This window comes from Lethenteron reissneri, chromosome 21 (genome assembly GCF_015708825.2).
Source record: "Lethenteron reissneri isolate LAM-NWPU_2019-01 chromosome 21, ASM1570882v1, whole genome shotgun sequence".
Classification (NCBI taxonomy): domain Eukaryota; kingdom Metazoa; phylum Chordata; class Hyperoartia; order Petromyzontiformes; family Petromyzontidae; genus Lethenteron; species Lethenteron reissneri.
Genome location: NC_083799.1, coordinates 228,839 through 255,057, shown reverse-complemented (window position 1 = coordinate 255,057; position 26,219 = coordinate 228,839). Strand labels below are relative to the sequence as shown.

The window sequence follows — 26,219 nt, the reverse complement described above, 5'->3', positions numbered from 1 at the left end:
ATAAACTTTAGATTTTAATGTTTAACTTTAAATGATGGATGTTCTTTTTCTCCAATGAAATCCACAATAGTTTCTTGGAAGGTTCCAATAAGAATCTCAAAAGAAGCGCTACTGGTAAGTTTTTGCTTCTGCCCTGTGGACGTTTGCAATTCTTAGTAACAAGCATGCAGGCGAACAGCTAAAGATCTTGTCCTCATGCACATTTCACGTAATTTTTTACCAGAAACATGACGGTTCCACTTTGTGAATAATCAATATTCATGTATAGTTTTGTTCATTTAGATTACAATGTTTAATTAATGTGTTGTATTTGTGGTTTTATGATTACATATGAATATTTGTTCCACGTGCAGTAAATATAACTCTTTTATTCCAGCGTTTCTTTGCATTTCGATGTATACACAACCATTGCACATGTTTAGGTAGTTGTCCCCATAGAATTCCACCAATAGAATTCACCATATCCTGAAAAATCCAATTATTGTCACCCAAAATCCCATTCTTTGATGCACTGCATTGTCTGTGGGTTAGATTCGACTTTTATCTGTGATATTGTGGATTAAATAATGACGAAACAATGAATGAAGGGTTGCATAATGCTACACAATTTGAATTTAAATAGCTTTAAAATGCATTGGAGTCTGAAGCCGCTGCACAGCTAGTGCATATGAAATTTACAATAGGTCATTTGGCAAGTGGGGAGAGAAGTGGTAACAAAAGCATGATTAAAAAAAATTCCCACAACTGTGTAAATTAAGCATGGAAAAGTTGCATGCTTAATTACATAGAAATGCTGCATTAAACATCAACATTGATAAGCAGTAGGCTTGATGGTCAGAATTGCCGACGGTTAATTCTCCCATGTCAAAGGAATGAGGCTTTCAGGTTTGATTTTACCGTTGGATAAGTCAACAACATTTCCGCCCTCCTTTTCATCTCCTATCGCCCATCCCCCACCACTAACGTACTCAATGCATTGATCAAACGTTATATTTGTATCTAAATTACTTACAAACGTGCGTGCCTTCATTCAGACTCCTTAATTGTCTCTTGCAGTAGGCTCCGTCATCATCTCGCTTGGACATTTTTATCCCCTCGTCGCCATTGACTTGAGTAAAAATAAATACACGGTGATATCTTGATTTGAAGCTTTCGTGACTGCAGGAATCCATACTCCTTGGTTCTTTCGGTAAAGTCACGTAGGTAGAAAAACTAAATAAAAATAATAATAACACGGTGATCATTTCGTTTATACATTCAACCTTAGTGATTTTCCATTAGAAATAATGGATTTGTTTAAATGTTGCAGTTTAAAAACTACATACAGATTAACAAAAACCTAAACCCAGTCCTATATTTTGCTATAAAAACTTCAGTGTACCAAATTTAATTATAATTTTATGCACAATGAAATGCATAACAGTGGAGGAACTCTAAAATGGGAGTAATTACAAAGATCATCCACAGTTGTTTGAGCAGTAGAGTATCATTTAATGACGTAGGAAAGCTTCAAAACTCATGCATGCAAGGTTTTAACACTCAAACTTCTCCACAGATGGGTTCGCAATCTGTTTAAAATATTCCCATTTTTTAGATAACTTGCAGCCACACATTTTGGGCTTCAAGGTGATATTGGCCAGTCTAACAACCTCACTTTTAGTGTGCTCCTTGACCGACGTGCACCGAGAATCTGGGAATCACATTTTCTGCCATGGCAAGTTATGATTTTGTGACCTACACCTTAATAGTGTCAGTGAATAGGCAGTTGGTAGAAAAACCATTCAGGGTCTTCAGTGACTGGCTTTGGAAGGATGAGCTAAATGCAAGCAGGCTTGAAGCTGCCTTGCAGTCCAATAGTGTTCATTGCAGGTTTCAGCTGTTTTTAGCTCCATCATCCTTTTCTCTCTCTGTTATATTTTGAGATTGTGATGGTTTTTATCTGGCCCTGTGGTCGGAATGTGTGACGTACAATTGGAAGTTGCGAGTTAAAATCCCAGTCAGAGGTCGATCTTCCACTCAGGATTGATAAAATTACTTGCACTTTTTCAGGATGTAAATTGTAGCTGGCTAGTGGAGGAATTCGCATCTGCCATGAGAATGTGGAATTTCAACCACTAGCATAGGGGGTGGGTAGCAGGAAAGAACACTACTCTTACTCGTTTACTTAAAAGTAGACAGTTTGGTTTAGTAATTAATATTATATGGTACAGTTTTAATGTCGGTGATTTATTACTAGCTAATCATTGTGGGTTCGAGAAGTCAAGTCGTGGATGACAGGACTACTCTCAGCATGAGCTTGAGGTCGTCTAAAGTGAACGTTAGCCATTTCATATTTTATTCGTGGAGAAAAACACCTATCGATTTAAAGTGTTTGCTATACAGCGATCGCTCGTCATATGTTTTATTATTTATTATTTTTATAATTGTATTATTTCCCTTCTACGTTACTTTACCGAAAGAACCAAGAAGATCGTCATATGTTGTTTGCTTAAATTAGCATTCCAAAGCACCCCTGAGCCAGTGGTTTAATTTCCACGTTCTCATTCCATCGGTAGTTTTTCAATAGGCAAATTACTCTAATTATATGCTTACACATTTTTTTGCCAATAGTTCCAACCATAAGGAAAATATTTGTATAACTTTCTATATTAAAAAAAAACAATGGATGATACTTCCATGGATACCCTGTAACTCTAGACCAAAAAGTTAGTGTCTCCATGCTCTAAGTGCACATGGTGCAGTGCTCGTCTAAACCCGTAACCCTGAATCAATGGTGGGAATTCCTCATTCTCAAAGCAGACACAAATCTCTCCATCAGATGACCACTGTTGACCTTTCAAAGTGCTCACTCATTTCATCCACCCCTAAGGGGGATGATAAGCTGAGTTATTCTGAAGTTGGATGTCACGTACTTTAATCACTCTTAATTTATTCCCGCATATAACTTAATTGAGATTATACATCACTAGTATCTGACCCCCCTCTTTTGCAGACCACAGAGCTTGGGCGATTGTGCTTTTTCCTGGCTTCCTTCTTTCCAGCTTGTCTGCAGTTTTCTGGTCTGGCCTAACAAACAAGGTGGGCCAAATTGGCCCCTGTCGTTCATAATCTTTCTGATGTTCAAAATTTATTTTCTAATCACAGCAGTACAGGGATGCTGATGCCATCAATAATTTGTGCGGTCTAATAAAACTGCCGACTCGCAACCATTTAACCTTTGACTGCTTTACATTTCAGGCATCCAGAAATATTCCCAAAAGAAAACTCTCGGATGGTATTCAGTCATCTGTAAAGAAACCCAGGTACCATCATGACATTTTTAAAATTTACACTGTCCCCCTTTCACACACGCTTTTAGCTCCAGTGTACATGTATTGCTGCTTTAATTTTTATCAGGGAATGTTATTGATGCATCCAGAATCTTCTGCAACCATAAGAGCAACACTTAGCCGGAATACTACACTTTTACACTGCACTGGGTTCCAGCACTATCCATGCCGCTCAGACTCGTCTTGTTTTTGTTCACTCCTTTGTGTTGATCACGCCTGGTACACAGTACTGTGCACGATTTTACCCTTTTATAACGTTCTTCAGTAAATTGTCAACGTGTCTGGGAAGAGGCCATTAAGTGCAAGTCATAGCAGAAGTGCTAAAAGAGACCATAAAGCAATTACCTTGGATGTAAGTATGTACTGTACAGTATGTTTTATTTCGTGACTTATTTTCGGTATTAATATTTTATCATAACATGTATTGAATTGCCAATTAAGGTGTGTTCTTAAAAAAATACTCTGCATTGTTAAGTGCGATTTTGTTACGCCTTCGGCCTAATTTTTTTTGTAGGAGCGCATATCTAATTATACAATGGAAGCCAATGGGAAAATAGGTTTGATATATACGGAATTTGACTTTATGGACAACTTTTCAGGAACAGGTCTGTTTCGTTCATCGAGGAATGCCCATATATTAATGGGCACTCCCTTGGTAACATGATAACTCTGTGTTCATGCAAATCACTGCCAATATGTAGTGATGTAGGTTATTGCAACACATGTACATGTACTACTTGATTTACATGACAGATGAAAATATCTTGAACCCTATTTACCACTGTACTTGGATTGCCATCCCGAAAGGACCCTCACAGGTCCCAATAACCACTCTTTTCAATAACAGCAGAGCCACTAACCCTTTTCAGTGTGATAAAAAAAAATCTCGGGTCGTAAAACTTTTTAAGAAGTTATGCTTAAGATTGACATGTTGTTTTTACAAACATGCCAGATAATTCATCTTATGATGGTGTCTGTTTATCGTCACCTTTTTAAGTAAGCCTTTAAACTCAAATATATGGAAGCTATATATGTATTACCCCACGCCTTATACCTAAGCCTAATGTTTATTTTAGATAAGATATTAAAATCCAAACTATTGGCTCCAGCCATGGGAAAGTGGAATTTCCACGACTCACTCATCGCTGTCACACAGTGTCTCCATTCTCTAATGACAACATTGCTTATCTAAAGAGCACATTGCTCACAAACACATTGCTCATTAGAACAGGAAACACACTTTGAGTCACTTAAATGTGCATTGGTGTTATTCGTCTACAACAAAAATTTTGACTGGAGGAAATTTGATATCCCTATGACAGGGACCCGTTTTTCCAAAAGACAACTTCCCACTAAGTGGTAATCATTTTATAAGTTGCATTTGAATGATGGGCTCAGCCAACTCATGGCCTTCTAATCTTTTATTGGGTGCTCTTTGCATACCAATGCCCAACTGGTTACTATAGCCACAAATTATTCCCTTACCTTAACACTACACAGTGTGTTGGATAATCTTTCACATTTTGAAAGTATGCAGTTGGCCATTAATATTTTATTTGCTCATACACTTTTGATTTTAATTGATAGCTTAATTTTAACTAATAATTTTAGTATTTTTATGCCATTTTTCTTTAAAACATTACTTTTTTACGGAATACTTATGCACCGTCTTGGTGGATTGTGAGTGATGAAAGTAATACAAAATATTTTATTAAACTGACAAGTCATATTAAGGTCCCTCAGCTAAAGGACCTTCTAGACCAGTATCTGCTATTAACATTTAAACTGTGAAACCTCTGGACTAATTTTGGCTTTCAGTTTCTCATCAGCACACACTGGCTTTTAAATGTTGCCAGGATGCCTGTTGTTTTAGGCAAGAGTCCTTCATGACCGCTGTGGGAACCATTCAAGCAGTCGAAGACCATTGTATGAAATTTATCTCGAAGTGGTGAAATAGCCCTTATTCTTTTGTATATCCATCCCATCTTTCATGCCTGACACCTCATGAATTGCTTGATTGACACCACTAATTCTTCATCATGTCTCCGTACTTCCCGTGCTCCCATGTGCAGGCTGGAGGAGGGTTTGCTTTCCCAACGCCGTGGACCGGGCGATTCCACTCACCGGGTGATCTTCACTGGCTTTGAGCTCTTCCAAGTGCACGAGTACATGAAGGTTGTGAGAGATGCAGCAGGCACACTTCATCCACACAGTGCTATTGGCCACCTTGACAGCATTGCCAATGTCAACACCTTCGTCCATCATTCACTGCCACAGGCATGCTTTGTTGCAGATATGTATGTGTAAGGTCACAGACAAAGTGCCTGCCTTTTCATACTGTTGTGGGTGCTCCTCTCAATTTGTATTGCTGAGGTATTGCCAAAAATAGCTATTACAGAATAGTTTTTTAGATTGGAGAAATCCGATGAGCTATGAAGCTCTTTTTCACAGATATCCAGTAGACATATGTGAAATAAGTTCAACATACCTACATACATACATGAAAAAGGTACTATTATAATTTATAATTGACCACAGAAATTATGGGCAAAATTAACCCCTGTCTCAGATTTTAACTTACAAGCATGTGGCTGTGAGTTGCAAGCTCTAACAACTGTGCCACGTGGCCCTATAATTTGAGATTTAGCCCTAAAATATTCGTTGATTTTGTATTGAAAGGTTTCACATTAAAAAAGTCACATTTTTTAATAATCTACCATTTTACTGATGTACTAAATTAAAAGATGGCAGCAGTGCGAATTTTTTTAAGTCAGCTTGTAATATCAACAACCACCATTCGCCACTAAGTGGCGCTGACATCACCACGACGCTTGTGCCAGGCTATGTGCACTTTAAAGCCATGTGAAGTGTCGAACGCCCGCTAGCAGGAGGTCACGGGGCAGACCCAGATGTCACAGGTTAACTGACTGAGATGACTGGCTGATGCGCACCACCTGTGTCCCCTACTGTGCCAACTTGCTGTGCTTTAGCCACCCGGCGCTCCGCTCGTTGTGAGCGTCGCTCCTCCGCCCTCCGTTGTTGTTGGAGGGCTACTGCCTCCAACTGCCCACTAGCGTCCTTCACTAGCCTCCTCCACAGATGCCAATCTTGACACCGCTGGTACCAGTCATCGGCAAGTCCACTCAGCTCCACATCCTCCTGTACCACATCACTCCATCTCTTCCCTAGCGCGTGCCGCGCCCGTTTAGCCCCCTCGATCCGGCCGAACAAAAGCTGTTTAGGGATGCGAGCTACATGACCCAGCCAACGCAGCCTTGCCTGCCGGTGGAGCTCACCGATGGGACTTTGTCCATATCTTTCAAGGATTTGTGAGCTCACACAATCCATCCTGGTTAACCCCAGGATGGATCGTAGGCAGGCCAGCCTAAATCTTTCAAATCGGGGAAGATGTTCCATTAGGGGGGGTCCACGTTTCGCAAGCATAGAGAAGTGAGGGAATGACTGTGGCCGAGAAGACCTGAAGCTTCGTGCGGAGCGACAGACGAGGTAGCTTCCACACAGCATTACGTAACAGATGAAAAGATAATGCCACTCGACTGATTCGGAGTGTGACCTCTGCTGTTAAACTGGAGCGGGCATGAGCACACTGCCCAGGTATGGGAAACTCTCCACTCTCTCCACAACTGCCCTATCACCAATTGGGAGTTGTGGGGGTGGAGTGTCCGATGGTACAAAATACCCAGGCAGGTGCTTAGTTTTGGTGGGGCTGATGGTAAGGTCTCATGTTCAAAAGAACACTTTTTTGTTTTCCCAATGTACATCGCCTTCTCTTGTTGCTCCGCCAGAAACTTTATGTCCTTGGTGGAGAGGTCGCCGAAAGCGTGCACAAGTGCACCCACCTGGTCGCCAACAAGGTGACTCGTACCGTCAAGTTTTTAACGGCCATCTCCGTTGTCAAGAATATCGTGATGCCCAACTGGCTTGAAGACAGCGCTAAGCAGCAGCGGTTTCTGGGTGAGTCGTGTGGTCAAGTTAAACATTCCAGGTGAAATGTCTCACCACCCAACAGCAGCCCTGAGACTTTGATGGGTGAGCTACATTGAATGCCCTACACAGGCATGCCTATTTTATTGACTACACAGGGATGGTGTGCTGAGTTTACCCCCACCCAGCCAGGATTTGTATTCATGACCTTATTGTGGTTTCAGTGGTCGGGATGGTTTCGGAAATACTAGTGTAGGGGACTGTACAGAGAAAGTGCTAGAAGACACTGTACTTATTATTCAATAAATAATACACTGTTATAGTAGAGTGGGGATGGGGTCACTGTCCGATCGGGGTGTGGCCGAGCAAGTATATAAGGGGCAGCGAGGCCGGCGGTCGGGGCGCTGCTCGGGGACTAATCGATGACCAAGGTGGATGACATCGTGATCGACGGTTCGAGAAACAACTTGGTGGACACCATCGGAGCTGAAGATAGCCGCAGTAATTACAAGTGTGGCGGTTGTTGCGCTCAGAACTGTAAATACATTACGATAAAGATAAAGTTTTTACTTCTACAAAATGAACGTCTCCAAGGAGCTTCTTTGCACTGGTGGCAGTTGTGGGATTCAGTCTACAGTATCCCGAAAGAAGACCCGGAGAGGAGCTCCATTGGAGGTAGAGGCGTCGTCTCTAAACGCCACGGGTCCCCGAGACCCGGAACCCAGTGGGAACCGGACCCTGCCTGCAGCTATGTTCCCAAAGGAGGTGGAGGCCCTGCCACAGACCGGTGAACAAGAATCGCCGAGACGGAAGAGTTGGAAATAGATAGCTGAGACTGGACCGCCTTACCTCCGTAATTGATCGGTTGCTGACGGCGATCGTCGAGGAGAGAGGGGGAAAGAGCCGATACTGGGCAATCTGAGCATCCGTCGATCCCTGCAGTCTTATGGAGCCGATGTCATTGAGCCGGAGCAGCCGCAAATTCCCGCTTAGCACTGAGTCAACATTGTCGGCCTGGAGACGGAGCCGCCACTTCCCCTTGCCACACGGCGAGCTGGGATTCCAGAGACGGAGCCGCCACCACCCGCCACGTAGCGAGCTAAAGCTCCGTGGATGCAGCCATCATCTCCTCTTGCAGCACAGTGGACTGGGACAAAAGAGCCGGAGCCGCCGCTCTCCCTCGCAGTGCAGCAAGCGGGAGCCGATCAACTTGTCCAGCCACTGTCACACGCTGCATCGCGGACCTCGACCACTTCGCCAACGCAGGAGCTACATCTAGTGGTGATCCCAGCCAAAAATGTGTCACGCGAGCTGCCACCAAGGACCTCCACTGAACCAACCCGAGGTCCAACGGAGCGCATAGGACCTCGGGACCCTTGAAATAATTTACGGCGCACGGAGGCAACTGGGCGGCATTCAAAGATTCGAGGCTACCGTCAAAGTCAGCAGATGGAGCGAGGAGGAGGCCCTTCAAGCGCTGCGCACGGTGCTTGACGACGCTACGACAGGCCTACAAAGAGATGGCAGAGATTTTCTGCACACCGTCTAGCGCCAGGTAGCGATTTTCATCCCGACGACGAGGGGATAACAAGCCGCCGATGGCATACCGTAGCGCCTTGTTGGTGCTCACAAATGTGGTGTTCCCGTGGATGGATGAGGCGGCCTGGGAAGCGCTGGTGGCGGAGCGAATGCGAGGCCTCGTCTAAGGGAGCTGCCTTGTACTACCGATTGTGCCGTAGAGCGACCAGACTTCGATGTGGTTCATGAAGTGCCTCCGAGCACACGAAAATGCAAGAACGCCATTTCAGGTGGTGGCACAGGTGTCAGAAATGACGGAGAGCGGAGGAACCAGAGGTCAAATGAAGCCGACAGGAGAAGCGACAACAGCGGTGGCCGCCGGGCCCAGAATGGGTAACGATCTTCAGGCGACCTTGGAGGAGATGACAGCGGCCATCCGGAATTTCAATAACCCAAGGCATGATCGACAATAGCAGTGACCATGGCAGACCCGCGGAGGGACCCGGAATCACGTGGAGATCTATTGCTACTGCTGCGGGAGGCCGGGCCACATTGCAAGATGATGCCGGGGTGAAGTCGACTCGACAACCAAGCCATCTCTGAGCAACATTGTAGGACTTAAGAAAGAATCAGGAACGATCCCAATTAAGATCAGCAGGATGGAGTCATCCAAGAAAGCGCTGGGGAGGAGCGTCGCTGGCATGGACGTGTCATTCAGCCACACACACATTGACGGATTGCAGTGGATGTTAGAGTACCTTTTGGTTGTGTATTGCCTTGTGTTGAAATGTCCCCCCTTAACAGAGTAGTTAACATTGAGGTTAGCTTAGTTTACCATACCTGCGGTACGCAGCGGTCCGGGCGCTTGCTCGGGGACTAATCGACGACCAAGGTGGACGATATTGCGGCCAACTGTTTGAGCACAACTAATTGGAAACCATCGGGGCTGACTGATCGAGAAACAACTTGCTGGAAACCATCGGGGCTGAAGATAGCCGTAGTAATTACGAGTGCAGTGGTTATTACGTTCGGAACTGTAAATATGTTGACGATAGAAATGCAGTTTCTACTTCTACAAAATGGACGTCTCCAAGGAGCTTATTTACACTAGGAATGGGTCAAATCCATTATTGCCGAATCAAACCTGAATTTCCCCTGAGCTTGTGAAACCAAATTTAACCTATATTGCAATCTTTATTGCTTGAGTTTAAAAAGCACAACATTAAAACAACATACAATGTGTAATCATATTTAAGTGCTGAGAATTCTGGCAATATTGAGGACCAATAAAAATCTGCTTAAATCTAGGGGTGGCCCTTGTATGGCCTAGACACAATGTGCCACTTATGTCCTATAGTGGGGGATGCAACCCAAAGTGTCTCACTCACCACTCTTACACAATGGTAACTCATGATACCCATCACACCGTAGTAACTTTTAAAAAAATACAGTATACACTACTGCTATTCCAGTGCTTTTAAAATGCAGTACATATTTCTGTTCTAGTGTGTGTGAAATACAGAATTAAGGATATAACACTATTCTAGTGTATCAGAGCACAGAGATCATAGATTCAAATCCAATTAGCCACCTGTCACTAAACACAGCATCTCAGTTGATAGTCTCAACCTGGTCATCAATGACTGCACAAAAAAAAAAAAATGTAACTCTGCAAAATTCCAGCTCTGAGTGTTCAGTGTTTTGGTTTGACTGCAATCCGTAGCCGGGCTTGTGGGAAAGTGCATGGGCCCCCTATTTGTGGACTAAAGAGGTCAGTTCTCACTGTCTACAGGAAAGCCACCCACGGATGCCTATCTAAAACCTGATTCCCACCACCATCCAGCCACAGGGCTCATTGCATTTCCAACTATCACCACCTAGCCAGTGAACTGGAGCACATACACCAAGCCCTCAAGATGAATGGATATTCAGACTACACAATCCGTAAAGCTGTCACCCCAACCGTTGGGAGAGAACTATCTGAGGACCCAATCAAAACCATCACCTTGCCGTACATAGCAGGGATCACCAAAAAGATTTCCAAAATCATGAGCAAACACAAGATCCAGGTTCGATTCAACACAGTACATAAAATTCGTGATCTGATCCCATCTGTGAAGGATGTGATCCCTGACATGCAATACCCCGGTGTTTACAAACTAAGTTGTGCCTGCGGCAGTAGTTACATTGGAGTAACCAAGCGACATGTCTCAGACCGTGTTCGTGAACACAAGGTGGATCTTAAACACGGTTGGACTAATACCTCTGCCGTGACTGATCATTGTTTTAATGCTGTGGGTACACTTGAAATTGATTTCTCCAAGACGAAGATATTATGCAAACCCACTGGCTATCAACAAAGATTTGTTAATGAAGCCATCCAGATATATAAACACAGACACAATTTCAACCGAGAAGATGGGTACAAACTGAGCAATCATTGGAAGGATGTTATTAACCAGGTAAAGTCATAATTGGCTGTGATGCTTCCATCCTACCTGCCGATGTTAACAGTTATTTCCGACTCTTGAGTTGCATTACCTTGTTAAATGTCTTTACATTAACAGGCTAAATGTCTCACTAACATAGCCGCTGCTTTCCTTTTCCTCGATGTGGTGGTGGCTCTCATTGTTTAATAGGCTGAATGTGTCTCATTAACACAGCCGCTGCTGCGGGAGCCATCACACATTGACATGCTAATCTCTAGCAATACAATGGCTTCAGCACCGTAGTCATGGGGTTACATTAACAGATTGACATGCTCATCTCTAGCAATACAATGGCCGAGATATATTACTTGTAAATTCCATCTTTAGCCCCGCCCACTTACCCTTGGGTTGTACCCATGTCAAACATATATAACCTCTTGCTGCAGTAGTTCTCTCGATATATTTCTCCTGCCTCAGCAGTTAACCTCCTGTATTTTTTCACCTAAAGACGATTTCTCGTGTTGCGATCGAAATGTCGTGATTTTTTTTTATATCTACGTGACTTTACCGAAAGACCCAAAGAGTACAGTGAGGGGAAAAAAGTATTTGATCCCCTGCTGATTTTGTACGTTTGCCCACTGACAAAGAAAAGATCAGTCTATAATTTTAATGGTAGTATTATTTGAACCGTGAGAGACAGAATAACAACAACAACATCCAGAAAAATGCATGTCAAAAATCTTATAAATTGATTTGCATTTTAATGAGGGAAATAAGTATTTGACCCCCTCTCAATCGAAAAATTTTCTGGCTCCCAGGTGTCTTTTATACAGGTAACGAGCTGAGATTAGGAGCACACTCTTAAAGGGAGTGCTCCTAATCTCAGCTTGTTACCTGTATAAAAGACACCTGTTCACAGAAGCAATCAATCAATCAGATTCTAAACTCTCCACCATGGCCAAGACCAAAGAGCTCTCCAAGGATGTCAGGGACAAGATTGTAGACCTACAACAAGGCTGGAATGGGCTACAAGACCATCGCCAAGCAGCTTGGTGAGAAGGTGACAACAGTTGGTGCGATTAATCGCAAATGGAAGAAACACAAAAGAACTGTCAATCTCCCTCGGCCTGGGGCTCCATGCAAGATCTCACCTCGTAGAGTTGCAATGATCATGAGAATGGTGAGGAATCAGCCCATAACTACACGGGAGGATCTTGTCAATGATCTCAAGGCAGCTGGGACAATAGTCACCAAGAAAACAGTTGGTAACACACTACGCCGTGAAGGACTGAAATCCTGCAGCGCCCGCAAGATCCCCCTGCTCAAGAAAGCACATATACATGCCTGTCTGAAGTTTGCCAATGAACATTTGAATGATTCAGAGGACAACTGGGTGAAAGTGTTGTGGTCAGATCAGACCAAAATGGAGCTCTTTGGCATCAACTCAACTCGCTGTGTTTGGAGGAGGAGGAATGCTGCCTATGACCCCAAGAACACCATCCCCACCGTCAAACATGGAGGTGGAGACATTATGCTTTGGGGGTGTTTTTCTGCTAAGGGTACAGGACAACTTCACCGCATCAAAGGGACAATGGACCGTCAAATCTTGGGTGAGAACCTCCTTCCCTCAGCCAGGGCATTGAAAATGGGTCGTGGATGGGTATTCCAGCATGACAATGACCCAAAACACACCCAAAACACACGGCCAAGGCAACAAAGGAGTGGCTCAAGAAGAAGCACATTAAGGTCCTGGAGTGGCCTAGCCAGTCTCCAGACCTTAATCTCATAGAAAATCTGTGGAGGGAGCTGAAGGTTCGAGTTGCCAAACGTCAGCCTCGAAACCTTAATGACTTGGAGAAGATCTGCAAAGAGGAGTGGGACAAAATCCCTCCTGAGATGTGTGCAAACCTGGTGGCCAACTACAAGAAACGTCTGACCTCTGTGATTGCCAACAATGGTTTTGCCACCAAGTACTAAGTCATGTTTTGCAGAGGGGTCAAATACTTATTTCCCTCATTAAAATGCAAATCAACTTATAACATTTTTGACATGCGTTTTTCTGGATTTTTGTTGTTGTTATTCTGTCTCTCACTGTTCAAATAAACCTACCAATAAAATTATAGACTGATCATTTCTTTGTCAGTGGGCAAACGTACAAAATCAGTAGGGGATCAAATACTTTTTTCCCTCACTGTATGTACAAATTACCAATCACATTTTATAGCAGTAGGCCTTATGTTTACAGAGCCGAGTGGGATCAATTCAGAATTCAAGTGAGTTCCCTGTTAACACAAGCCATGTGATGGTACTCAATGCTGTTGATGGCTCTGAATTAGTCGTGGAAATTCTGTGTTCCCATGTCGGGGCCTTCTTTCCATCAGAAAACTGCTGTTTGCTATTCACATTATAATACTTATTTTATTGACCCTAGTAGGATGATAGGCTGGGTCTTCCCCCGAATGATGTTTGTACTTACAACCTTCAAATTGTGTATCAACTGTGCTCTAACCATAGCACCACCCAGCCAGATATAATTTGATTCAATGCAGAACATGTTTTTACATAACATACACAAATGTACACACAAATACAACTGACTTGCAATATCTTGCTGCAGGAGATGCAAATGAAATATAATCGCTTTTTGGTACAGATTGCCGAAAAGGTAGGAGATAGGCTCATATGATGCAAACATGTGAAAATTATATTTAGTGCTTTTGGTATTCGTGCCGTTCTTATCGTGCAGGGCTATAATGAAGGTGCTATGTTTCAGGGACGTATAGTCTGCGTATAGGGATTAATTATGCTATATGTACTGAGTAATTTTTCAAATTGTGGCACACTCTTTCAAATCACATCAGGGCATCTCTAACATATGTTCTGAGTAGACGGCACTTATTTCTACGGATAATACACCCTCAGTTCTAACCAGTGACCTGCTGGATTCTACCCACGAATCCCTGAAACAAGTGGTAAAAGCACGACCGCTGTGCCGTTTGACCACCTACGTGTTGACGTTCTGACGTTCTTTGATGTTGACATTGTTCTCTCAGATGAAGGAGCCTACCTGCTACGGGATGCAGAGGCTGAAGTACTGTTCAGCTTCAGCCTGGAGGAGTCTATGAACCGTGCACGTGTGAAGCCCCTTTTCCAGGTAACGCTGCCCACTAGCAGATACATAGTTTGCCATTTGTATTAGCTGTGCTCACAACACTGCCAGTTACAAGTACCCCACTACTTCCTCCAGTCGTTTGAATTCTCGCTTTTCATCCGAAATGCATCCACATGTTTAGTATTCTACCATCCCTCGTACTTTGCTCTCCTCTTTTTATACGTTTTCCATACATAATCACATTTTCCCAGAGTCCTTCTCTTGCTGTCGCTTACCAACAATGTATAATTCACAGCTAAACTAGTTTTTAACAATCGTCAATGTGGATAAGATAAATATGAAAAGTAAAAATTATATTCTCTAACAAATGATGCTTATACTTTAAGCCACAATTCTATAAGGAAAATAATAGTCAGGCGACATGAGTTAATTTTGTCATCAAATGGCTTTTTGAGCCATTCTGCAGACTAGCATTGTATATCCATTATGGGTCTTTAGACTGAGCAAAGTGAAGCAAAATACAGAATGGTGATATTCTATGCAAATGCATCTTATGAAAGATTTCTAGGTTTTAAAACCTCTTTGAGGCTACATTACCATAAAATGGCATAAGCAATCATGGAATAAAATATGTAGTGGGTGAATTATAATTAATAAATTGTGATTGTATCATAAACTAACTTTGTGAAATATAACTGAATTTAATGACCTCCATAATAAAAAAAAATCCGTAATAAATTAAACCCATGTGGTGCTGTGGTTAGAATACTTGAGTTAAAATCCCAGATGGAGGTTGACTGCACACCATCCCTTTAGGGTTGACAAAATAAGAACCGCTTTGTGCGAAGTCAGCAGCAGTTGTCTTTTGGATACACTAGCCCCTGTCAAAGGAATGAGGAATTCCCACCATTGGAAAGTTAGCACTGTCCCATACGTTTAAGCAGGGAGAAACATGGACATTGCCTATTATAATGAACTAGACTGGGAGGCAACACTTTTATTTTACAACTAGCAGGTAACACTGAACATAACTCGGCTTCTATAATTGGCTAATTATGTGAAGAGCGAATTAACTCTAGACGAAGACCCGGAGACGATGAGGCGCGGGACCCAGGCTTGATTCCACAGACGAGCCAAGCTCGGAACTGCCCCTTCGTAATCCTGAGCGTGGCCTCGCTCCGCCTTCGGCCACGCCCCCTTCCAGACCTTTCCCGTAGGTACTCGGTTGAGCATCACGTGCCCTCCCTGGGTTCACTCAGGCCACCACCAGGACCACGCACCCTCGGGCTGGCTGACATGCCGTACCCATTCTGGTGCTAGAGAGAGGCTCCAGACGCACAGCTGCACTCCTGTAACAGCAGCTGGTGCGAACACCCTAGTGACACCATTTACATCACTACACATGTATAAAAACTATATCATGGTCTAGTTAGTGTGTCCTGTTCAGCCATTCTCTGTGAATTTAGTTTTACATTTTCTTTGGCCTATCATTGCTTCCAGTGTGCATTCACCATGATAATTTTCTATTTTTTTAATACCCAGTTCTTCTCATTCCATATTCTCATGTCATCAATGTGGATATGAATTATTATGAGCTTTGCTTGTTCTATTTAAATTTTAAGAGGTGAAAATTAATAAACGTCTACATTTTGTTCACGTTACATTTTATTTTGTTTGGGTTGATAACAACACGTATAAGTTGGTTAATTATGGCTGTCAATAGCTTACGCCAACACCCTGCAACCATACTTAATGAGACTTGAATATTGCTTATTTAGGCACTCCAAAATTAATGACCGCTGTTCCTGGGAAATATATAAGTTGGATCTCTTTAAGTGTTTAAACTAACATTGTTGTTTGTGCTTCTACTTTTTAAACTGTAAAGTTATACTTCATGGTGCCTGTAGCATTCAATGTCAGCATATTCAGTTATCACAGCTAATGCCATGGTGTGGTGGATTGGTCGCTTATAGGACAAGGACAGGTAGCCAGGCCTTTTCCAGTGTTTGTGAATAACACTGGAGACGTCTCTGCCTCTTGTCAAATTACAATCGCCCAACATTTACTACCCAATGTGTGCATACATTTGTAGTGACTGATCCAGACACAAAGAGTAGGAGGCACTCTGTTTATTAACAGCCTTAACAGTTCACACTTAGTACCTACAGCTCCCAGTCAGGACAGCTGGCAGACTGCCTGACTGACGACACCGAGATGGTTAAGACGGAGACGGCGACGAAGACTCCAGCAGCACGACGGGATCCCACTCCAAACGACAGCCCCGAGCTCTCGCTTAGGGCCCCCTTTTATGCTCCCAGCATGGCCTTACTCCGCCCCGTCCACGCCCCCTCTCTAGAACCTACTATCGGGTTACCGGGCTTCCCCCACGTGTCCCTTCTGGAACCTTTCCCCTACATCCCTCCCTCTGGTTAATCACGTGACCTGTCAGTCAGGAATGCTGTAACTGCAGATCCCCGTCCCGCCAGCAACAAGCGCTATGCTGCTAAGTGTGTCACCCCACCCCCCCGTAAAAAAAAAAATCAGCCATCCCGGTTGACCTCCATCCTCCGCGTAGCGGAAACAACAAGAACAATACAAACCCAACCGGGATAATTAACAATTACCGACGAGAACCCATAGTAATGAACCCGGACCCAAGGTATTGAACAATATCCGTCGACCGCCAGCGTGCCGCAGCCCGCAGCGTCGGCAAGGACCCCAGGTCAACCAGTAGTCTTAGCCCAGCTTGCGTCTGCGGCCACCCACCGGACAGTGTCGGAACTAATTTGGTCAACAACAAAAAGGGGTGAGCTATCGAAACTGAACAGTTTTAGAGCGAGTCCTCTTCGCCGGGCCCCCAGGCCGGAGACAAATGGGCTTCCTAGGGACCCCCGGGACGATATGTAAATGGCCTAACGGGTGGGGCCCGTCCTGAGAAGAAGACGAAGAAGAAGAAGAGATGATGGCTGTTTCGTCGTCCTCGGTCCGTCTGTAGATGGTGCCGTCGGTAGGTCTGCAGGTGTCAGGCGCCGGAATCCTGCTGAGGCGCACCCACCGCGACTGTTCGCCCTGGCTCACCGGACACATCAGACACCCGGCACTCAGGTGGTGGGGATGAAGTGACATCATACTGTGGAAAATAGGGTTTTAGCCGTGACGGATGCACAAACCAGCGCCTGCGACCGACCTGGACACGCACGCACTGCAGCCTCATGACCTCCATCACCTCAACTGGGCCCTGCCATGGCCGGTGCAATTTAGCGGACATGCCCAGGGGCACCTGGGGGCAATGTAGCCATGCCTTGTCCTCAGGGGTCCATGGGTTTTTGGATTCACGGAGCCCGACAAGCTTCTCATTGGTGTCGTTTGGCCGAATTTCCCCGAGATTCCTCCCGCGCTTCCATCAGCCACCTGATAGTAAGCTGCATGGGCACAGCAACCTTCTTTTTGCCCAGATCCATGCTTAACTGAGCCTCCATGGGGTGATCACATTCCCTCCCATACATGAGGAAAAGGGGGAGAACCCTGTTGAGGCGTGAGGGCCATCCTATACGCGGCCAGAACACCTGGAACGTGCAAATGCCAGTCGTACTGTGCCTCGTTAACCTGTTGGCACAGCATGGACGTAAGAGTCCTGTGCAAGCGCTCTACCATCCCGTTAGTCTGGGGATGGTAGGGTGACGTTCGGATCTTTTTAGTACCCAGATAGTCGCATACCTCCCTTAACAATTTAGAAGAAAAATTACGACCTTAGTCTGTAAGGAGACGTTCCGGGGCCCCCTTGTCTAAAACGTACCCATGTAGCAATGCGTCCGCGATTGACACGGCCGACTGATGCGGCAAAGGCCATGCCACCGGCCACTCGGACAGGTACTCCACCCCGACAAGAAGAAAGTTTTTTTTTCGCCTTTGAGTGGTGAGAAATAGGCCGATTATGTCGAGGGCAACGTGCTCGTTAATACATGGACACCTCCATGGATTGCAACGGTGGCCGGGCCTGCCCCGGCGGGAGCTTTAGGCGAGCACACTCAATACAACCTTTGACCATGTGGTACACATCCTTTGACACTCCGGGCCAAAAGAAGTCGCGCTTCAGGGTCAGCAAGGTTTTCCGCACCCCAAGATACATTAACTTCACGTGGACAGCCCGTGCAGTAACACTGCACTTCCTCATCCCACCTCATCAACAGCCCACCACGAAGGACAATGAGAGACATTCCCGCTGGCACCTTTTTACCACCCCTCGTTCCGATGCGACGCCGTAATATCAACAAGGAAGCGTTCTCTAGCCAGAGGCGGCCCCATTCCGTGTGCGTGAGACCAATCGTGTTGTCACAGGGAGCGGTTGCCGTGGGTTGTGGAACATAAACCAACGCTACAACAGTGCACGTCAATCCTGCAGCCGCAGGCCGGCACCCATCAAACACGCACAATGGTCCCTCGGCGGTAACTGCAACAACGCATCCGCATTACAGTGACGTGCACCTTTCCTGTAGGTGACCGTGAAGGAATGGTCCTGCAAAATTTTTAACCAGTGGGAAAGCTGGCCGGAACACATTGAAGAGCCGCATGGTCCGTGCACACAACAAATTGCCTACCGTAAAGGTACGGCCTGTACTGCTGTACAAAATGCACAATGGCCAACAATTCATGGCTCGTCACAATAATGCTGCTCTGCGGGGGACGGCACACGGCTCCTGTAAGCTACAACCTTCTTTACTCCGTTCACTACCTGCGACAGTATAGCGCCGATTCCGGTGTCGCTGGCATCTGTATCCAACACAAATGGCAGAGAGAAATCGGGGTACCCAAGGGGAGGTGCGTTGGTGAGGCCGTCGCGCAGCCTGACAAACGCAGCCTCTTCCCCCCATCGAAATCTCTGGCCCTTTGCGGTACGAGGCAGCGATAGTATGACGCGAACTCGACAAAATTGTGGACTTCACCCACCGACGTGGGAGTCGGGATCCGTGGCTATCCCGGATTCGCTGACAATGTGACCCAAATAGCGAACCGATGTCTGCAAAAGATGACACTTTTGCAGCTTTAATTTAAGATTGGCCGCCCGCACCTTGACAAACCGACCACAACCGCTGATGGTGCTCCTGAAACGTGCGTCCGAACACAATAACATCATCCAAATAAATGAGGCATGAGTCCCATTGAAGACCTGCCAAAACCTGGAACGTGGTCGGAGCTAAGTGAAGTCCCATCGGGAGACAGTTAAATTGGAACAACCCCTGGGGTTTTCGGAACGTGGTTTTAGGTTTGGAACCCTCATCCAGAGGCAACTGCCAAAACCCTGACAGCAAGTCGAGGGTGGAGAAAAACCGCGCACCCGACAGGGCGTACAATGAGTCGTCCATCCGTGGGAGCGGGTATGCATCCGTCATGGAGACCTTAATCAAATTTACGGAAATCCACACAAAAACGCAAACTCCCATTCCGCTTTTTAACCAGGACAATGGGAGCTCCCCACGGACTGGTGGAAGGGGAGATAAATTCCACGGCCAACATCTCGTCGACCACCTGGTGAACATGATCCTTTTCCTTGGGACTGAGCCTGTACGAATTCTAGCTCGTCCTCAGAGAATCCTGCACAGGCGACCACCCCGGGCCACCGCTGTCAGTAGAAATGGGCTTGGATGCATCGGGCTACCTTCAATGATAACAAGTCGTCCTCCTTCGTGGCAGGCAGAGAGATGCCCATCTTCTGGGCCAGCGACAGCAATCTCTCCAGTGCCAGAGAGTCTAGCGCTGTCTGTTCCATCCGCCGATATACGGCGTGGCGCAGTGACAGCAGCGCGCTGCGAAAGGCGAGGGGCGTCTGGGTCTCCCCCCGTCTTCGCAACACAAATTTCTGATGCGCGTTGAAAGGCGTGTCAAAAATGGAAGCCATCTGGGCACAAGCTTGAGGCAGCATTGCTCTTTCCACTGCGGGGATGGCATCAAATGCTGCCAAGGAGTCATTGTCCAAGGTGGTGGGGAGAGCCCGCAGCGCCTCCTTGTCGGACCATCCCACGAGGGCGCAAGCAGTGGCGAAACGGCGCTGAAAAGCCGTCCAGTCGCCCCCCGCAGCCACAAATTTCCTGACGAACGGCAGACGCTTTTGAAAAGAAGGCGCCTCCGGACGAGACACTGACGGCAAGTCGAATTTGGTGGGAAGCGTTTCCTGCCCAGTTGACAAAATGGCGACCGAATCTGGCGCCCCGCTTACGGCGGGTAAGATGGCGGCCGCTTGTGCGGGCTAAAGCTCCGCCGATTCCCACGTTTGGCCAATGGCGACGGTCGAGCTGCCCGCCCGGTGCCCCCATGCTGCAGCATCCTCAGCAGGCGCAGCAACCCCGAGCTGGGCAACCAGCTCCGCCGCAGCAGAGAGCAAGTCCGCGAGACGTGCGTTGTGCTCGCGCCATCCTTCTCCGGTCTGCGGCAGCGAGGAGTCGACGTCCCTCTCATATTGCACCGCAGGGATCGGCGCCTCGGGACCAATTTCCAGGGTCCTCAATTCCGGGGCTGTCGGAGATATAACATCCTCTTCACCCGAGGACACAATAGTTGGAGTCTTCTTCTTGGCCGACTTGGACATCCTGAATAATTATTTAAAACTTCTGACACCAAATGTAGTGACTGACTCAGAGACACTAAGAGTAGGAGGCACTCCTTATTATCAGCCTTAACAGTTCACACTTAGTATCTACTGCTCCCTGTCAGGACAGCTGGCAGACTGCCTGACTGACGACACCGAGATGGTGAAGACGGAGAAGGTGATGAAGACTCCAGTAGCATGACGGGATCCCACTCCAAACGACAGCCCCGAGCTCTTGCTCAGGGCCCCTTTTTATGCTCTCAGCGTGGCCTTGCTCCGCCCTGGCCACGCCCCCTCTCTAGAACCTACTAGCGGGTTCCCGGGCCTCCCCCACATGCCCCATCTGTAACCTTTCCCCTACATCCCTCTCTCTGGTCTATCATGTCACCTGCTGTCAGTCAGGGCTGCTGTAACTGCAGATCCCCTTCCCTGCCAGCAAGAAGCGCTATGCTGCTAAGTGACCGATTCTATGTCACTGCACATTGATGACTGGAATGAAACTATCAACCCCAACACTCGAGGACCTGGTTTATACACAGACAAACTACCTGGATTTGGACCCAGGAGCTCAGCAGTGCCAGCTCACTACTCTGACCTCTGAACCAACTTTATCCACGGCCCTATTAAACGCTATTCCTATCCATCACAACTGTGGGGTCGGCAGCCCTATTCATCCTATTATCCACGGTTATCTGCGTTTTTACCCCATGGATTATATTAAAATAGTATCCGCGATATGGCTACTTCACATTACCGTGGTTAAGATGAGTTGTTTAGTGTATGTGCTACGGTCTGCGATTTAACAGCAACACTATTCCACAAAACCCATAAGTACAATAATAATGGGGTGTTTGCATCTCTTCGGTTAACTGTTATAATATGTTAAAAAAACAGCCTTCACTTATATAATAAAGGGCTAGCAGAGCTGCCAACGCATGTTATGGTTGAAAAAAAAATAGCCAAGTGAAATCTGCAGAATTGCATTATGACACTGGGAGTGGGGAATAAATGTCTATTTAGTACAATATACTGCAATTCATACTGATTCCGGAGTAGCATACATTGCCGTATCGTCTTTAAAATATATATATATATAACATGCACCTCTTTCCCATATCTGTTGCTCCACGTAAAAAAACAAAGGTATTTTTTACACATTCCATTGACCACACGACCTCCTGGGAGTGATTTTTTTCAGGGTGCTAGTCTTACAGATATAAAATGGAAATTTGTGAATATGTGTGTCTGTTCGAAATGTTTAGCGTACTTCCCGACATGCAAGAAACTTGAAATTTGGCATGTCGGTACTTTCCAGACTACACAATGCAAAGAGTATACAAATAGACTTTTATACATATATTTTTTTGGGGGGGGGGGCGCAATAATGGATATATTTTGCACGCAGGTGAGCAGTGACGTCACACCTCTGTCATGTCACCCGCATGCGGCAGCGTTACGCAGAATGCCTGCTAACGTCACGCATCCCCCCCCCACAAACCCTACCCCTACGCGTAGGCCCTGTATCTCGCACAAATGCACGGCTGGGGGGGGGGAAATAATGGATATAATATACTAGGCTGCAAACTTTTGATTTGCCATATGGCTAGCTCCCATACTGTACACAATGTAAAACGTATAAAAATAGACTTTTGTGTTTTGGGAGGGGCGGAGTGACCATGAAGTGTGTAGCGGCAACCCACATACAGGACGGGCGAGAATCGATATGTGGTGAGCGTTTGTGGTAGCGATTAAATGGGAATCGGCCGATTCTAAAGAAATCTACAACCTTCGATTCCTTTGCTCGATTTAAAGAATCGAATATTGGCGGACGAGCGTAAGTTTTTATTTCCACCGCTCGTTGGGGTTTATTTTAATGAATTAGGTAATGATCAAAGTTTTATTTTCATTTGTATATGTTATGTTTTTAAGTTTTGAGAAGTTTTTTTTTAATTCCCCTGGGCAATGCCGGGTATTTCCCGTTAGTACTACATTTTGAAATGTTTATGTACATCTTAAATTTAAGGTTGTGGAATTGAGAAATATGAGAGATGCAATTACAATTCATTTACACTTATTCATTTAAATGGCTACTATAGATTGCGTTATCAACCTCCAAACAAATTTGTATTTTCCTACAAACAGTTCTTATACCTGCCTTTTAAGTTTATTGACAAGCTAATTCCCTATATGCCCTGCACACTCCCTATTTGAACAAGTACTTTGACCAGTTTGTACTTATCACCTTCCCATATATGGTATTACTTTCATGGGAATTCAGCATAATGACATTGTGGGTGGTGTTACTTTTATATTCGATCATATTTTCAGTCAGAATGAAAATATATATTTCCTAGGTGCTGAAAGGGTTTGAATACTGAAGATCCTGGGTTAGAATCCATGCAGGCACCCATGATTAAAATATGTTCTCATGTATAGAACATTCATTTGTACTGTGATTTGTTAGCCAGGTTACATAATTTTCTATAAAGTAGCACCAACCAAAATAATCAGACTTTATGCCCAGACAATAAACTGCGAATGTAATTTTTGCCATATCATTAAATGTGATGTTCCGCAGGTAGTTTGGATGTCCATTGCACGTGACATACATTGATGTCAAAGCTGCACTTAATTAAATTTAACTTGCTGCTGTCTTGAAGGCACTACATGCACCATCTTTATTCTCTGTTGATTGATTGATGGAATGGGATTAACAACATACAGGTTTGCACACAAAAGTACAGTGACCTAGACTGTCAACAAATGTAATTGGCTGATTGACAAGCCACCTTTGACTCTACAACAGCTGTGTCTATTCTTTATACTGTATGGTTTGGAGACTTGGAGATTGCGGAAGACTTTAAGTTTTTCACATGAGACATCAGTTACCAAAAATCCTACATCTGCATCGAGAATATATATGTTGCTGAGACTTTCAATCTACCAAAGATCACATGAGGAAAAGGAGACCAAGCCCCCTTCAGTCATAGCGTTCGTCTTCTGTAGCAGACAACTGTGCTCCCTGCTCTGTGAGCTAGCATCAAGCGGAGTTGTTTCAAGGAAGTGCCCCCGTTGAAAGCCTAAATGGGCATACGTTGTTTAAATCGTTCAGGATCTCAGCATGCTGGTGACTGAGGCCTGCTAGGTGGCCTCGGAGACGATATTGGAGAAGGCTTTCAACGCTCCTTATTAGCCATGCATTTTGATAACGGTTGATGGCCTCATCGGTTGATTCACATGCATTAAACTATTTATTAAATACAAAACAGCTCCATCTAATGTTGGGTAAAAGAAGAGCATTGAAGAGACTTAATAAGTAGTTGTGTGGTCTTCTAGGGCCATTCCCGGCAATGACGTGATATTCAGCTGGCTGTGGGAGTTTTGGCAGTGTTTTTTAACTTCATGCTATTACAATTATACATACATTGTAACGGAGTCACGAGACAACGTATTGCTATGCTAACCATAAAGATATTGATTTGAAGCTTTCGTGACTGCAGGAATCCATACTCTTTGGTTCTTTTGGTAAAGTCACGTAGGTAGAAATAAATAAATAATTAAAATCATATATCACGACGTTTTGATCGCAACAGAAGCAGTCGTCCTCAGGTGGAAAAAATAATCCAGCAGTGGAACTGCTGAACCAGGAAGAAACACAGCGAGAGAGCTGTTACAACAAGACGTCAATGTTTTTTTTTTGCCCATCAATGCTGAAGCAGCACAATCTCTGACTGGTAATTACTGTTTGAGACGCGTAATAAAAATCAATGTGCAGGCAATGCACACACTCAGCTTTACCTGTTGAGTAATGACAATGAAAAAGTGATGAATTTCCTTGACGCCGTAATTGGACGTAGAATTTTGACAATATGAATATTTGCATTTCTTTGATAGCAAAGGTGGGTAAGTGATCGTGTCCATTGTTTTTAAGTGCGTTCATGCTTTCAGTACATTCTGCTCTCAATTTCTCATCGGTTCTTTTATCACAACCACGTGACAACATTTGTCCAAACATTTTATCTTCACGTTTGGTTTTGCTTCTGAACTCTCCTTTCCGTGTGACATATACACTTCCACACTGCTAGGTGTGGTGGTGCACACTCGTGTACACCAGCATATTGGAGTAAGGGTCGATTGATCACACACATTTGATCCCAAGTATGCAACTCCCATCCAGTTGGGGTGTCTGGTGACCATTGAAGAAGCATTGCAGCCATAAATAACCGTCATTTCTCTGCTGTAAAACTTGACATTTTCAACAAAAATAAGAATGAAAAAAACCCTGTAATTTGAGGCAACATTTTTGCCTTATCTTCCAATAATTTATATAGCACCTTATCCAAGGCGCTTTACACAGAATTAATAATAGTACATATCAATGTAATGGTGGAGATGAAATGAATGCAATAGATGAGGGGAAGCAATGGGCAAATCTGTGGTGCGTGAATTTGGTGAAAGCAAAATTGATGACTGTAAATGATGATGAATGGATTGAATAAATGGGGAATGAGTGAAAGCCATGAGAATATGAAGAGGGAAAAGTCACGGTGTTGGTTATGAGGGGGGGATTAAGGAGTCTTGGGGTGAGCTCGGGAAGATAAGTGAGTTTTGAGTGTGGAGCGGAAACTAGTGAGTGAAGGTGACTGTTTAATGTGGAGGGGAAGTTTGTTCCATATTCTAGGCCTCGGCAAGGTAAGGTAATTTACCCTTTTTACCGGGTAAAGGTAAAGGGTAAAGATGTCGACATGCCAAGGGGTAAGGTAAAGGGTAGGGTAAAGATAGCTCGGAAGAATTACCCGGTAGGGTAAAGATAGCGCAAACTTTTACCCGGTAAACACGGTACCTTGTCTACCGCTAAAAGCTCCGTCGCGCAGTCCGTGGCCTACATTTAATAAGTAATATTAAAACAAACGTTATTAAAAACACGCTTTTATGAAATGTACGAGTAATGGCAGAACTCCACGACTCCAGGAAGTGGCCCCGAAGCTTGCCACAACGTAAGGGACCGTGGTGATTTACAGCCAACGTCAGTTGAGCGTGGACAATTAGATCCAAGCCGAAACATAACATATAACAAAGATTGTTTAAAAAGATATAGATTTTTTTTATGATAGAATATAGTATTGTCATCAGTATGACCTAAGTATACCAAGTTTGCAGTCGATACCACATTAGGAAGTGGGTAAAAATTGAGTTTCAAGATTTAAGGATACAACAATAACGACAAAAACGACAGTGAGTTAAAAGAAAGCGTGTAAAATTGGAATAATCGAGAGTATTCCATATGATTAAAGCGCTCTACC

At 44.8% G+C, this 26,219-nt stretch overlaps 1 protein-coding gene across 1 annotated transcript in view; it reads left to right on the top strand.

The window, feature by feature from the left end:
- LOC133344995 (PAX-interacting protein 1-like) overlaps window positions 1-26,219 on the top strand; it is a 71,998-nt gene that overhangs the window by 36,450 nt on the left and 9,329 nt on the right. The window contains exons 13-17 of the mRNA XM_061555332.1: window positions 71-114; window positions 3,238-3,302; window positions 5,402-5,504; window positions 7,136-7,304; window positions 14,275-14,375. Of these exons, the coding sequence (XP_061411316.1) occupies window positions 71-114; window positions 3,238-3,302; window positions 5,402-5,504; window positions 7,136-7,304; window positions 14,275-14,375 (482 nt within the window). The remainder of the gene's footprint in view (window positions 1-70; window positions 115-3,237; window positions 3,303-5,401; window positions 5,505-7,135; window positions 7,305-14,274; window positions 14,376-26,219) is intronic.